This window comes from Hyposmocoma kahamanoa, unplaced genomic scaffold, assembly GCF_003589595.1.
Source record: "Hyposmocoma kahamanoa isolate Upper Pololo Valley unplaced genomic scaffold, ASM358959v1 93, whole genome shotgun sequence".
Lineage (NCBI taxonomy): Eukaryota > Metazoa > Arthropoda > Insecta > Lepidoptera > Cosmopterigidae > Hyposmocoma > Hyposmocoma kahamanoa.
This window is the reverse complement of record NW_020654810.1, coordinates 13,489,643-13,505,134: the sequence shown is the minus strand read 5'-3', so window position 1 is coordinate 13,505,134 and position 15,492 is coordinate 13,489,643. Positions and strand designations below refer to the sequence as shown.

Genomic DNA, 15,492 nt, shown 5'->3' with positions numbered 1-15,492 from the left:
TTTATAGTTTTAGTGCTATGAAAAGGTACACCTCAAAGATTTTACAAATCTGAGTTTTACAAAGCTGCGATTTTGTAAACAAAAAACACTAATATTTTGATGATATCTTGGTGACATTCAGTACGCTGTTTTCTTTTTTTTATTAATATTTTAGGTAATTTATACAACATTATGTCAACTGGCGGATCTTTAATTTGTCAAGAGTGAATCCCTGTGATAAAAGATTTTAAATATAAAGCTTACATTCTAAAACATGATATACTTGTTAAAGCTTGAGATATTTTTCTACATACATTTAGAAAAGAATTACTGTAATATTACGCAGTGAAAGCAATAGGTGGAAATAAACCCTTGTACAGGTGGAGTTCTATAATTATTACTGGAGGTTAGAGAAGTGACGGTCGTGTGACACCTATTGTCACGCTCCAGGGCGCGATCGTGCCTGTGCACACGCACCAGTGGCAATGTCGGCCTCCTGCGCTGGCTATTGAAGCTCCTATAAATAAATGCCATCGACATACTTCTGCCACATACGCTGGTACAATCTAAGCTAATTAATCTAGAAATCATGACACATATCATCGATAACCATCGCTTTTAGACAAAGCTAAACGTTTCACCTGTATTCGCACGATAATACGCAAACATGTGATAATACCATTAGCATGATTGGTCTTGATATGGTAAAGAGATAATAAATGAAACGTTCAATTTGAAATGCGTCGGTCATAAATAAAAAAGTTATTGAGTGAAATGAACTACTGACACGCCCTAAATTAATGTCTCCTCAAATGAGTCAAAGGTTGCCTGTCACTCAGCGTAGTTTAATGTACATACAAAGGATTTTTATTCTATTAATTAGGTTGATTATATTTAACTTAATTTAACTTTAGGTTGACTGATAAGACGCTTTTTTAATCCGCAGCAAAACATTAGCGATTTTAAGTGATAAGAATGTCTCGAGTTATGTGTCAATAGCAGAAATGAAGGTTATTGCTAGGAGTCTTTGTGCACATTACTTTGTCTTGCCTAGTGGCAAAGGGGACGTTGTATTTCAATGTAAAAAAATCTCTGTGGTCGTAAGTCTCGTGAAGACAACAGTGTCACAGTAAAGATAGGTCAATCAAGGAAACGTAAAGCAAAACAATTATTGAGCTGGTTATATCGCGTTGTCTAATAGTGATGGAAAGAACCGACGCGTATGTGGCCTAACAAAAACTCAGTCACAGAGCAATTAGTGAGCAAGCAACGCTTCTGTGAGGAGTACAATGGTTGCAATTTTCATTTTCGTGTTTTCAACTACTGTCTAAGTGGACACTGTTTTGGGGCCATTAAATTACATTGTTAGTATCTTTAGTCTCATTGAAATGAGGAACGTTGCTGTTATATGATGTTTTGCAGTTGTAGTAATTGATAAAGAGGGTGTAGCTGTTTATCATACTCATGGAATCAGTCTCCATTAGCAAAAAAATCTATTTATATAAAAAAAGTTTGATTCTCCATTCAAAATGCGACCAATCGGTAACATGCATGTATACAATTTTTTTAAGAAGAAGAAGCTAACAGTTTGATTTTGTTAGAATCAATACCTGCTGAAATATGGCATAACCTTTTTGTTACATCCTGTATTGAGACATACTTGTCTATATTCAATTTACATAGTGTAGTAACATAACTACAGGGCTACTTTTTTAGAGATGATTCACAATTCCGCCCTCCTTGTCCGTATCTCGTATAGCTGATTCCTATTCCTATAACTCGAGTTCTCTCAAAAAAATTAGTTCGGTAAAAACATTATATGCTATGATATATTGACATAATTTTTTAAATAAATTTCAAGTTAGGTTTGACTGACCATTATATCCGTATGCTGTAAGAATTTTGTCAACATTTAGTAAATTTTAATTGATTTGTATATTTATATATATATTTTAATTACTTAAATTAGTATTGAAAAATGAATTATGTTCAATTTATTACTAAATAGAATTCAGTAAGACTCCCATTTCCATAAATTTTAGCAAATCTTAACTAAAGTCAAATAAATAATGCACGGAAGAAAAATCGGCTAGAGGTGATTTGACTGATAACAAGTGTTCTTGCACAATGACAAACTTTAATTATTTGCAAATATAGCTGTTTACACAACATCCGAAATTTACAATCTGTTTAATCTTTAAATGAAAAATGGTTCATGTCATGTAACTTATTTACTTATTTAACTGTAATTTTAGAATTAACTATTGTAAATTACATTATACACAATAAAACAAAGACAAATAAATCTTTACCTTAACCTTACAGTAGCACTACATCAAAGAGTTGTTGTTATTTGTATAGTGTTAAAAAGCCACTGACAAGGGTTTAAACTCCAAATGTGTCCATTTTGTGCTAGTGCAGTGTTAAAATGATCTTTGACAGTCCTTTAATGATTGATGTATTAAACAAGATGCACATTTAAATGTGTACCTCTAAATGTAGAGTTTCATATAACAATAGAAAAATAGATGTTTTTATTTTCAGATATAGGAATTCAATGCTGCAAAATAGCTATAATTCAGCATTAAATGTGGAAATATTATTGAATAGTGTTCAATGTATTTCCAATTACCATGTTAATGAAGTTGATAATAATATGCGGGTAATTTTGAAGGACAGCAGTCAATTAATTTGTAATTTCTTATGATTGCATGCTCTTTCCTGCTCTGACTTGGTATGTACAGGATTATTTGTAAAATATTAACAACCTCGCGGGACCATATTACTGACACCGTAAACAACAACTTTTATTCTATGACATTTAATGATTCATCAGATTTTACTTTTGTACGAACAATATCTAAATAGATCACTCTAAACAGTGATAACTCTATGCGATAGCAAACAAAAACGCAAAGGCGTTGCTAAGAAACTTATAACCAAACACAGACCTAAAAAGTGTCATATAGCACAATAAAAACTTAAAAAGTTCATTTTTGACAATTTATTAAGTTTTGTAAAAAGTCATGGAACAAAAGTTGTTGTTTGATGTTAGTAATATAGTCCTATGAGGTTGTTAGTATTTTATAAAATATAATCCTGTATTACAGTGACATAAGTTTTTGATTATTTTAATAAAATTTACTTACCATTTGGCCCATATTTCTCTTGGTTCCTTTTCACTTGGTCTGGACTGAGACCTTTGTCTGGGTCTGTGCCAAAATATCCTAAGACTTCTTCCACGGATTTCGAGTGAGCGTCATCCATGGTGAAATTTTTACGTTGCCGTCAGTTCTAGAAGACAAGAGAATATAGGTTAGAAATGACGAGTCATCATCGCGACTCAAAATATGTTGAGGTTATGTTACTTCTGGTAGAGAACGACCAGATCAACATGTCACACTCAAGTACAGTGTTCCATCCAGAATTATAACGAAGTTAGAAACAAATCTTTACAATTTATAGCGAATTTTTAATACAAACTTCATTGATTTTGTCATTCATAGACTGATTTGGCCACCCAAAATAATCAGGGTTTCTAAAACACCTAGAACTGGCATTTCCCCGCGAGGCATTAATTAGCTCTTGCCTTATTATATCCGCTTACTAAATTGGGGCAAGTTATACGGATAACAAGCGATTTCCTAGGCTGGAAGCACCGTAAACTGTTTGATCACTGCACCACTCACCAAAAAATTATATTATAACATGAGATTAAACAGTATTATTTAATGATTCACTTAATTTACAATGTCTATCTTATTTATTAGTCTGCTAACTAATTTTTGTACTAATCCACTAATAATATAATACTTTTTCTCGTAAATATCATAAACCACAAGAACACGTATCCAATGCAGCCGTCATTTTTTCTCAACTGACGTATAGGAAGTTGGCCGCAACGCCACCTATTACGTAGTACGTGAACTATTTTTATCAATAGGGCATCTTTTAATATCGTACTTAATTATTCAGCTTAGACAAAAATTACAAATTGTTTACGGGTAGAATGTAAAAGGATAAAAAGTGGCATTAAATGTGCAGTTTATATACACAACAGCGGAATATAATTTACGATCATGCAGAAATGTGGAGCAATACTATAGGTCGGTTTTGTACCACGTGACACGGTGCTATTTCGGAGCACAAGGCGCTTACAAATTGCGGTATTTTTAAAATCTGAAACGTCTTTATAGTTTTTTCGAGTTACATAACACTAGTCACTTAATTTCACTAATCCATGAATAGCTCTTTATGGCACTAAACTTCACTCATGGTTTGATTCACTCACGGTACTTATATTTTATGGAGATGTTTTGCAACTTACTGATGACAATATTTTTTCGGCAGCGATGAGAAGGAAAGAAGAAATAAGAGTGGCGCGGGAGATGTTTTCCCGCCGCGCCCCGAGTAGTAACTCCCGGGCAAAGAGCGACGGTTTTAGAGCGGCGTTGGCGCGGCGGAGGGACACCGGCGGCGGTGATTTCTTTAATTATTTTGGCAGCAGTACTCGATGGCACAGCCGAGTCGCTTTCCAGGGTTGCATGTCGTGAGGCGGCCGTCGCCGACCGTCCTATGACGATCTTTTTATAGCGCACGCGGCCCGGGTCGAGCTCTGCGTTCTGCCCTAGCCACTCATGAGAGCGATTATATATTACTAACATAATATGATATTTAATAATTCTGCATTCATTTGGTTTCTTTGTATGGCAATAAACAAAATTTGTAGTATCGTAACTTACTATATACGAAGGTGCTTTGTGCAATATAGAAATCATGTTTTTGCGCAAACAGTAGGTAGTCATTAACACTAAAAGCATAATCACTAGTATTATTGATCAAATAACGCTATCAATAATGCCATTCATAGTATCAGTATTGTAGTTTGATATCGAAGAAAAATCATACCGATTTTGTCCATGTTTTATTCAACATTTGCTGAAATATAATTGTTCGTTTTGATGTTGATAAAAAAGTACCCTACATGGAAAATTATTTTAGTAATAATGACGCTATTATGATATTCAGAATTTTATTATATATATATATATTATATTGATATGACGGGTGCACTTTGAGCTGACAGCAATTCTGCTTTAATTTAAATTATAAAATTACAAAGTTGGTGCCTAACTTTCGGCGTAAATTATACAGAAAAAATATTCTAGTGAGATCTCTAAACAAAAACTTGGTTTTTCATAATAAAGTACATTGTGTGGTGTCATTAGTTAAGGAAAAAATATTTTACTTCGGGAGCTGGGGTTATCAACCCTAAAAAGTTATGTATTCATAATTAATTACACATACAATCAAGTACATATGGTCAAGAGCAGACTGAGTTTTATACTCTAAATCTTGTCATCAATGCTGTAGGGCGGAATTTAAATCGTAAGTGTAAACCCTAATGTACTCTTGTATTTTTGAAATATGTACCTACTACTAGCACTAGTGCTAAAAAGTGACTGCTTGCATAAACCGATGCGTGATTGGGTGTACCTTTTTAATCAATTTAATTAAACGACGAGATTACGCTTTCAAATCTGTCGTAAAATGTTAATGGTAGACGGGTCATTTTTGTGTATCTAATTGTACTGAAATAATTAAGACAACTTTACATTAGTGTAAAATTGTGTACGTTTACGCTGATATTGACCTTTAAAAATATAATTTACGATTGCGATGTTTCAACGACATAGTCGCGGCAAAAATGTCAGCCTTGCTAGAGCACTTGGAATATATTTAGACAGTTTAAATAGAAAATCACACGGGACAGATGAATGCCAATGTTAACGTTATTTCGGTGACTGGAATAAAAATTATAGGGAACACACTTCACAGTGTTCATTGCCCGATAGCGGGCAGTGACAACTAGAAAATGCATAAATACGGTTACAGTTGGAAATTGTACACGTAAACTGTAAATTATTTTTGACATTTTTCGATTATTTTGAATAACGTAGCTATCTTTTGCGGTTAAATGAAATTGATTTGACATTTAGAAATAAAATTGCGGGCTTCGTCATTATTAGCCGTATAATATCTTCTACTAAACCTATTGAATCATTAACGGTCCATTGCAGCTCGCTGATGGACGTAGGTGTTCCACAAGGCAGGCCACAAAGCACGATCTTACTGTGTAAAGCATCATTGTACTGAGGAACGCACTTAATAAATGTCATAATAATGCAACCTGCATTTAAATGTCATCCAGATATCTTGTCCAGGATATCGGGTCGTTTAATGTAGGGAGCCGTCTTACACTGTTTCTTTCAAGTTTGTATTGGATAGAAGAAAGTCTATTACTCACCAGCGATTAATACTGTCGCCGGTCTAGAACCTGTTTGTAGCGTCAGTTCAGTTCTGCGAGTTCTGTGTCCTTAATATTTCATTTGGATCATGCAGCATGAACGATCAGGTTTTGTAACATAGAGAAATTCTCAGGTTAGCCTGCTCCGTAGAGTCATGTTGTTAAATTTTGTTTTTGTTTCTGGGTTTGTTAATTTTCATACAATTATTTTACTTCCTGTTTTCCTTTGTTTTTTTTTGTAATTGTCATCTCTGTAACATACTGCGTAATATTTCTATATATTATATTAAATCTTCAGTACAATAATAATTTATTTAATTTCTACTGCTTCTTTTAGTAAGGCTTTTCTGTAGTTAAATTAAGTCTAAATTAATATTGAACTACTACCTATAAATATTGAAACTCAAGCAAACCGTGGTACATCATAGCACATTTAAATTACCCATGGGGAACGTATAAATCGATGGAGAGATCTTTATTCAACGTTTGTTTGATCAGACAGATTATGAAGAGGAGAAAAAAAAAGTTTTGTTTTAAAAGCTTGAAAAGATTTTTTTATGAAATCAAGTGGCGGGGCGAACAAGTCTGTGTCTGGTGGTAAGCGACAGGCTAGTTGCAGTGCCACTCAGAGCTTAAATCACAAAGATCTGAGGGACACTGCAACTGCGCCCGTCACCCTGAAGCATAAGTTGACAGGTTTTTTTTTGACAAGCACCCTTCTTACCCTTCTAAATCGGAACGCTGTAATGCTCACATTATCGTTCGGCGGCAGGTAAGATAGTAGTACTTCCCTGGACGAACTCTTTCACAAGGTTTCTAAAAGACAAGCATGAAATTCTCGTACCCCACGAGTATGTTTTCAAGGAAACACGGTGGCGCCTGTCAGAAATAGAGAAATATCCCTAGATTGACAGTTAAAATGATTGTGTATCCGAGTCAACGATCGTTTAAAAAATCACTTAGCGTCGAATATTTCTGCAGGTTTATAACTCGTTAATAGCACAACAGCTCATATTCTTAGATTTTCATCTTTTCATTATTCATCGATTTTTTACATATACTTTGCTTCCATGAAAAATTGTTTTCACAAGCTTGAAAGTTTGTGTTTTTCATAATCCTGGACTGCAGCAACAAGTAGATTTAAATTTTTGAACAACAAAGTGTCTAAATACCTACTAAGTAGGTATCGGAAACTTTTGAATTTTAATTATGTTTATTTGTTTATTTCTTTGAACTTTATTGTACAATACACTGAAGTACAAATGGCGGACTTAATGATGGTATTAAGTACGCCATTTGTTCTTCATCCGGATCGAAGGATTTTTTTTGGTAGAGAATGGTCTCTACCAAAAAAATCATTCAATATCAATTTCATATCAATTTCATATCAATTTTAATTTTAGGTGTTCTATATATTAAAAATACTTACTTTATGCAATTACCAATATAATCGTAACTGATTTTGGATATAAGTCAAATAGGCAAATGTCGAATTATTACACTATCGCTTTCGCTAAATTAATTTGGCTATACGTCGTTTACGTATATAATAATTAATGTCACAGTCTGTTATAAATAGTGTAAACTGTTATTAATTTAGATGGCCATTTGGTATTTCTGATGAATTTCTTGTTATTAAAGTCTCTAATATTTAAGAATTTTAATGTAAATTACATTAAAAAACTTTGTACCCTTTGTAAAGTGAAAAATAAAGATTATTATTATTATTAAAGGCATCAGGCTCGATAATAATCAGTTTTCATCATCCATTAATGCAGCGGTAATCGTAAAATGAATTAAATTGTTTTGTGTACATTGCGCCGTGCGACCTAATTTCTTATGTTCATTGCCGTGCGATCATTGATTTGACACGCAATGAATGGCTTGTTATAGTTGGCAGGACGCTCCGAGTACGCCCAGGCGGCGGCGTGAACTTTCCAAGGTTCAACAATGTCTCAGGGTACAGGGTCACCTAGTAATTTACCGCCACCGACATCATCTGCCCTTTATTTTACAATTTTATTTTGTTACACTGTTTTGCGCTTGATTGATTGACATTTCTTTTGAATTTTGGTTTGCAAAATACTTGGACACTGAAATAACCTACATCGCGAAGTGTGTTACATTTTAATAATTTTAGGAATTATTTTTATAAATTGTAATGTCAATACATACTCTCGTAGTTTAGTTAATATAATATCTCAATATTTCATTATTCGTGCAAAAGAGTTTAACGAGTTACTTTATCGACGAATTTGGTCCATGTCAAGTTGCAGGAACGTGTATTGATCTCAAGGGTTATTCTCTGTGTTAAATGTGTAGGAAGAAATCAAACTGTTACCGAGTACATTATATAGGAAACATGCTTTTAAAATTCCTAGATAAAGTAACGATGTATTTCTATTGGAGTACCTACGTTCGCGGTGCGATCCGTCATCTACAAATAAACACAAGGTAATAATCGAAATAGAATTATCGTAGTGTCGTAATCGTAGTGTTTTGGCAGAATCATCTAGGGCTGTTGGCGGGCCAGTACAGGCTAGTTTATATTAGGAAGGTTGGTTTAGGGCCAACAACTACATGGCCAACAACCACAAATCGCATATGCACTCGCGTATTCGTTCTTTACATGAATCAAATTGCCTTGGGGACTTGCAAGATCTTATTGGTTGCAGTGAGTCAAGTGCATCTTAAACTGGTGCTAAAATGTCAACGATCCTCAACGAACAACAAACGACTTTTACTTTTCATCGGGTCATTAGTTGTAATATGGTCCGTTGAGAGTTTGAAACCTGAAATACCTTAGCACATAAATATATGACTAAAATTATTTCAAGTAACTTTACTATCAACTCCAGGAATTTAGTATTTTCAGCACTTCAGTTCCAAAGTGCACTGCATTATCTGTCAAGCCGATGATCAATTTTCTATAGTCTAAACATTTACTAAAATGTTTCCGGCGTTCTTTCTAAGAAAAAGCTTTAGAGATTTTGCGTTTACCTACGCGATTTGACATATTGTGTAACAGAGTTGGCAACCGTACATAACATTGGAGCAGAGATATATGAATCAAACGCGAATTTATTTCTATCGCGTTTATAACTGCGTATTGACGTACGTACGGTTTACTATCTCTGATTTTACGAAGCTAATATTAGTTGCTTTGTTCGCATATTTCTGGTTAGCCACTGAAGAGATTAATTCTACATTTATTTTTTTATGCCAAGTTCGATAGATTATTACTGTTCAACGAAAAATAGCAAACTGTTATGAAGTCCCCTATTGACTTTGATTTCAATAAGCTTTGATCTAGTATAAAATGGAAAGTTTAGGTATTGAATAATACTATTTTATTGGGCCTCAGCTTGTCGGAGTCTATTGTTCGAAACAGACTCCTTCAACATTTTTATAAAACCGGTACTTTGATTAATTAAATTATTTAACGATTTTAGAGAATTTTCATTTCATTTAATAAATGCATTTATGTCTATAATTATATAGCATACGTAGTTATAGTGCATTTTCTTTCGTCACGATGACTAACAGATGACAAAGAAGATTTAAATTACTTGAACGGACCTGATGTAAAGCAGCAAAATATTTCGCGGCTGTATAAATATTTGTTCTATTTAACTACTTTTTTCTATCTGGCGTTTATTTATATGAATTCTAATGTTGTCGATTTGTACACGAAACGTATACGTCACGAAGTAGTTTAATGTCACACATTATTTACGTCATGATCAAACGTCAAATTACAAGTGTAGATTTTAGTAAAAATTAGACAGTACGTTTCACAGGTATTTTAATTGCTCGCGTGGCAATTCTTTAACATTTTTCGGCGAGTAGTCGATTGGTTTTTTCGCCTATAGGTTTCCAAGAGCTTACATAAAATTTTGAGAATAATTTGGTGTGGTAATTCCTATTAAATCGATTTTATCGCGTTTAATGTTAGTATAATTAGAATGAGATCACTATACAATGGACATAAAATCCAAAAATCTGTCTTAGTGGTATGTGACGTCACAGTACCAAATAGATAAAACCCGAGCCAGTGTCACCAGAAATAAATGTGCATTCTCAAACTATTTAATATTCTTTTTTTAAAGCAATGGTGGACGCATTATTCGTTATCAAGGACAATATTGAAAATCATAAGTTTTGCAGCGCGGTTATTGTTGTGCAACAGTTTCTCACGTTTACTATATTTAATACGTATATATTTATATTTATATATTTATTGTAAACTTATTGCCGCAAATTACTTTTAACACCAGGAAGATCATGATGCTCACTATCACTTATTTACTTCTGATAACACTGACTTCGTCTTCACTCCGTAAGGCATTTGTTTTGTGGTAATGCAATTCCATTTAGCTTATATTCACTGCAACGTCCATAAATTCCGCAACACGATTTCTCCTTAAAATTGGCAACACTGAACAGTCACTGCACAATGCACAATCCGCTGGCAACACTATCACATTCAGACTTACCGTATCACTTATCACTTGGTCCCAACTACAGGTAGTTCCTATACATTAATTGATGTATTATTTTTGGGTACTATCGTGTGTGGTTAGCGCGCCCCATGGGTACAGAGTCGGGAATGCGGCGCGCCGGGCGCGGGAGCAGAAGGCAGCCCTCTTTTATAAGCTCCGTGGTGGGCAGCGGGACTCGTGCCAGCTCGCCCGAGTGCACATCGCATGCCACTCTCAGTACACACGCTTTACAACTGTACATTGTCACATAAACTCTCTCAATTTACTTTTACCAAATTTTAATTATGCATAATATGCACGAAAAATTACAACATTTTTCCTTGTTTCAAATCTTACTATTTATTTCTAATAGAAAATGTGACTTAATAATAGCGTCATGCTGGCAAGTCTACAACTAGCTTTAAATTTTCCAACTAGATCAAGTTCAGATCTTTATGAACTAAGGTGATCTTATATCTGTGTGGTTATATGGGTTGAATATTAATTTTTTTTACTAGGTGTTTCGAAAAAAATCTGTGACAATTTTTGACGTTATCTTCAATTTACAAATTATTACAAGCGAAATTAACTTGTTATATAACCTTGTATGTGACCAAACAAAATGTATTTTTTTTATAATATTTTATTGCATGTACTTCTTAATCTTCTTTAAGTTAAAAGCTTAGAGAAGAGAGTGACAGCATAAATACGGCCTTAAGGTGCTTATTATGCGGTGCTAATATTTTTTTTAATGTTAATATAATTTATTCTAGGAACTCAACAAATGATTAAGATACTACTAACTACTTTTAACTACTCGAGCTAGGCCTATTGGGTGCCGCGGCGGGCAGAGTGCACAAAATCCTGATCCTGCTTTTGCCATGCTTTTGCATAACTGGATGCTGATATGCAATAACGTGTCAATATACGTTATTGCACCATTTTCGTAAAACTGTGATCGTGTTGATTGCAACATGATCACAGTTTCGCGATAATGGCACTTAAAGATTTTTTTCGTTGTTTTCATAGTTTTTTTCCAAAATTTTAAAATGAAAATTTTTGCTGTTGTCATCTGAGGAATGATGAATTCGTGTGATTTATTACTATAATTCCCTAATAACAACAAGTACTACAGCAAAAGTGTTTATTTTAGAAGTAAATTTTAGAACAAATTATCAAAAATAACGAAAAAATCTTTATGTCCATTTTCGCAAAATTATGAGCGTGTTTGTTCACACGTTATGTATATTAGCATCCACTGTGCGTGGGACATAGTATGCCATTCGGATCGTGTCATAGTACGGTTAATCAATTAACTTTAACTTTTCAAGGTCTATAATTTCAGTAGCAGTGGTACAGCCAACTTACCTATTTTTGTCGCCAAATCTGTAATGTGAACATTGCTGCGTTCTGGTTTGGAAGGGTAAGGGTGCTGGTGAAACTATAGACATGTGGGACTTGTCAACTTATCTTTCAGGGTGACTGAGGCAGTGGTAGCTCCCCTAAGATCTTTGCATTTTAAAACTCTGAGTGGCACTGCAAGTGTTATGCATAGGCGTGTCGATTACCACCAGAAGCACGACTTGTTCGTCCCGTCAGTTCGTATTATATAAAAAGAATTGTAATTTTAAGATACAGCACTTAACTACCAAAGTACCGAAGCTGAATTCAATGACAATTTCGTCAATTTATCGCGTAGAACCCGACGGCCCCGTGATGAAGATACTTATGAACCATCTGACCCAGATAACCTGCTTTTAGAGATTTCTAAGCATTTTGCTTCCTCAGAACAAAAGCAAAATAAGAAGTTTGAACAGCTAAATTCCTCTTTGCAAGCATTACAGGCGCAGAATTCTAAAATTGAGGAATCAATATAATTTTTTTCCTTAAAGTACGACGAGTTACTCGAGCGCCTAGATTCCTCCGAACGCTCAAATTCGGCTCTTAAGAAGAACGTAGTTGATTTAGAATCGAAAGTTGAGGCCCTAGAGCGTCAATTGCGTACGGCCACTGTCGAGGTAAAAAACATCCCCTTATCAGAACGAGAAAATAAGGACTCCTTGATTGCAAGCGTATGTAAAATTGGTTCTGCCGTAAATCTACCTATTGAGCGGGATGACATAAGAAATATCTACAGAGTTAAATCTCAAACAGCCTCGCCTTCACCTGGTGCTGTAATTGTCGAGTTTAAGACAGTAACGCAGAAGGAAAATATAATTAAATCATCTAGGATATACAATAAGTCTAATAAGGATTCAAAGCTATCGACTGCATCAATTCAGCATTCGGGCCCAACTAGGCCATTATATGTATCGGAGTCTTTGACTAATAATGCTCGTCATTTATTGTAGGTACCTTGCACGCAAACTGCATAAGGATGGTAGAATTGTTGGATGTTGGACGAACCATGGAAGAATTTTTATGCAGAAAACGGCCGCCTCTTCTGCTCTGTGCGTAAACACGGAGCATGAATTGAATAAAATATTGTCTCCTATAAATTGACTAGTTTGTTTGTTAGGTATTCCTTGTTACATCGTTTTTCACGTTCTAATATTATTTTTAAATCTGACTAGCTTTAATTACTGTTTATGTAAAATGAGTGCTTTTAAATATTTAAATTATACACATAACAGACTTAACACATACAATGCACACACTCACATAAAATTAAATAGTTTTAACTACTATTTATATATAATATATGATTTTACATATTATTTACATTACTCACAAAACACACCCTACACAGACAACTCACACACTCACACAAAATTTAATAGTTTCCATACATACCATCTCAGTCTTCTTATCAGTCTGCCATATATTTTCATTATATATCGTCCTATTACTCGCTTCCGTTATATTATGCCATACCAATTCACTCTGATATTAAAGTCTTTACACTATTTATTTAACATTTGGTGATCTACAGGATATTAATTCTGATTTAGAAGATATTTCTGTCGCTGAGGCTGGGAACTGTATGATAGAAGATAGTGCACGATTTTCCCTACAGTATGGTAAATCTCTGAAACTTCTATGTCAAAACATAAGAAGTATAAATCGTACCTTTGATGGCTTATGCACTTTAATTCTGCGAAGTAACACCCTATGGGACGTAATAGTACTTACGGAATGTTGGCTATTAAACTCACCTCCTATACCTACTCTCCAGGGCTACTCTTCCACCAGCACTAGTTTCCACACCTCTCAGAATGAGGGAGTGGTTGTGTTTTACCGTTCTCTTCTCTCAATATCAATAATTGACTCTGTTTTGGAGGACGCAAATTGTTTGACAATGATCATAGATAAAACCACAGTCCTAATAGGTATTTATCGTCCCCCTTCTAGGTATAATATATCTAATTTTCTTTCTTCTTTAGATCAACTTCTGAAACGTTTCACAACATATAGTAATATTGTACTTGTAGGAGACATAAATATTGACATTTCCACGAGCTCAAGTGATCTGCGTGCCTCCGACTATGTGACTATGGTTGCCTTCCATGGGATGCTCCCTGCTCACTCTCTCCCCACTCGTAATAATTACTCTTGTATAGACCACGTTATTTTAAAAACAAAATGACCAGCCTACTGTTTTATAGCGCATACATCAATCACCGATCATGATTCTGTTTTATTATTCCTTAAAGCTAAACATTCCATAGCAAATTCTCAAAAAACAAAAACCATTAAATTACTTGACTATGTAAATTTAGAACTTGACCTTTTAAACTTTGATTTTAAACAATTATATAATATGACAGAAGTAAACCTAGCTACTTCCTATTTTCTTAACTCCTTCAACCGTGCCATGACGGCAAATACCCTTATCAAAGTTGTCTCAAATCGTAAAACACTTAAGAAGCCATGGATGACTCTGGGATATCTAAGGTGCCTCAGAAATCGTGACCAGCTTCACCTGAAAGTCAAAAAATCACCAAAAGATAATGTCCTCAAGACCACCTATGCGAGATATAGAAATTATTGCTCGACAATCTTATATAAAGCTAAATCTGAATATGACAGGGAGCAGTTACGTAATGCTCAAAATAACAATAAAAAACTTTGGAAAGTTATTAAGAACATCTCTTTCACTTCCAAAGAGAGAAAACCTGCGCTTGAACTCGTATCTGCTAGTCCTGTTAATTCAATAGACAATATTAATTTATATTTCGCTAACATTAGACGTAGTTTGGCTGAAGGTATCCCATTGTGCATTCCTCTGATTCGTGTTCTATTTCTATTGAAACACATTTGTCCTGTTACCTACTGATGAGGTCGAGGTGGAGGGAATTGTGGCGAATCTTCGTAGTGACCGTGCTGTGGGCTATAACGGCATTTCTGGCTCCTTTTTAAAAAAATTCATACATATTTTAGTTTCCCCAATAACGTTCCTATGTAATCTTTCCTTTAGTACCGGTGTCTTCCCCGAGGCCTTCAAGCTCGCTATAATTCATCCGATGTTCAAGAGTGGGGACAGAGGTCAAATAAACAACTACAGACCTATTTCAATTCTGCCAACCCTGTCTAAAATTCTAGAGAGACTTTTAAATAGTAGACTGATGAATTACCTGGAAAAAATAAATTGTTGTCTACCTCTCAGTATGGTTTCCGGCCTGGTATTTCTACAAATAATGCTGTATCAGACCTAACTAACGAAGTCGTTGCTAAACTTGATAACAAGCAGAAGGTGATGGCTGTTTTCCTCGACCTCGCCAAAGC

General features: G+C 34.6%; 1 protein-coding gene across 2 annotated transcripts in view; it reads right to left on the bottom strand.

Annotated features, from left to right (window-relative positions):
- Positions 1–10,941, bottom strand: part of LOC113237408 (calcium-transporting ATPase sarcoplasmic/endoplasmic reticulum type) — a 22,312-nt gene extending 11,371 nt beyond the window's left edge. The window contains exons 1-2 of one of the 2 annotated variants that reach the window (XM_026473853.1): positions 10,783–10,941; positions 3,129–3,273 (exon numbers count right to left, since the gene is read on the bottom strand). In XM_026473853.1, coding sequence (XP_026329638.1) covers positions 3,129–3,246 — 118 coding nt within the window. In that variant the 5' untranslated portion in view covers positions 3,247–3,273; positions 10,783–10,941. Of the gene's footprint in view, positions 1–3,128; positions 3,274–4,306; positions 4,445–10,782 lie in introns of those variants that run through there. The other variant, XM_026473854.1, reaches the window with a different exon arrangement.
- Between the last annotated feature and the right edge of the window lie 4,551 nt (positions 10,942–15,492).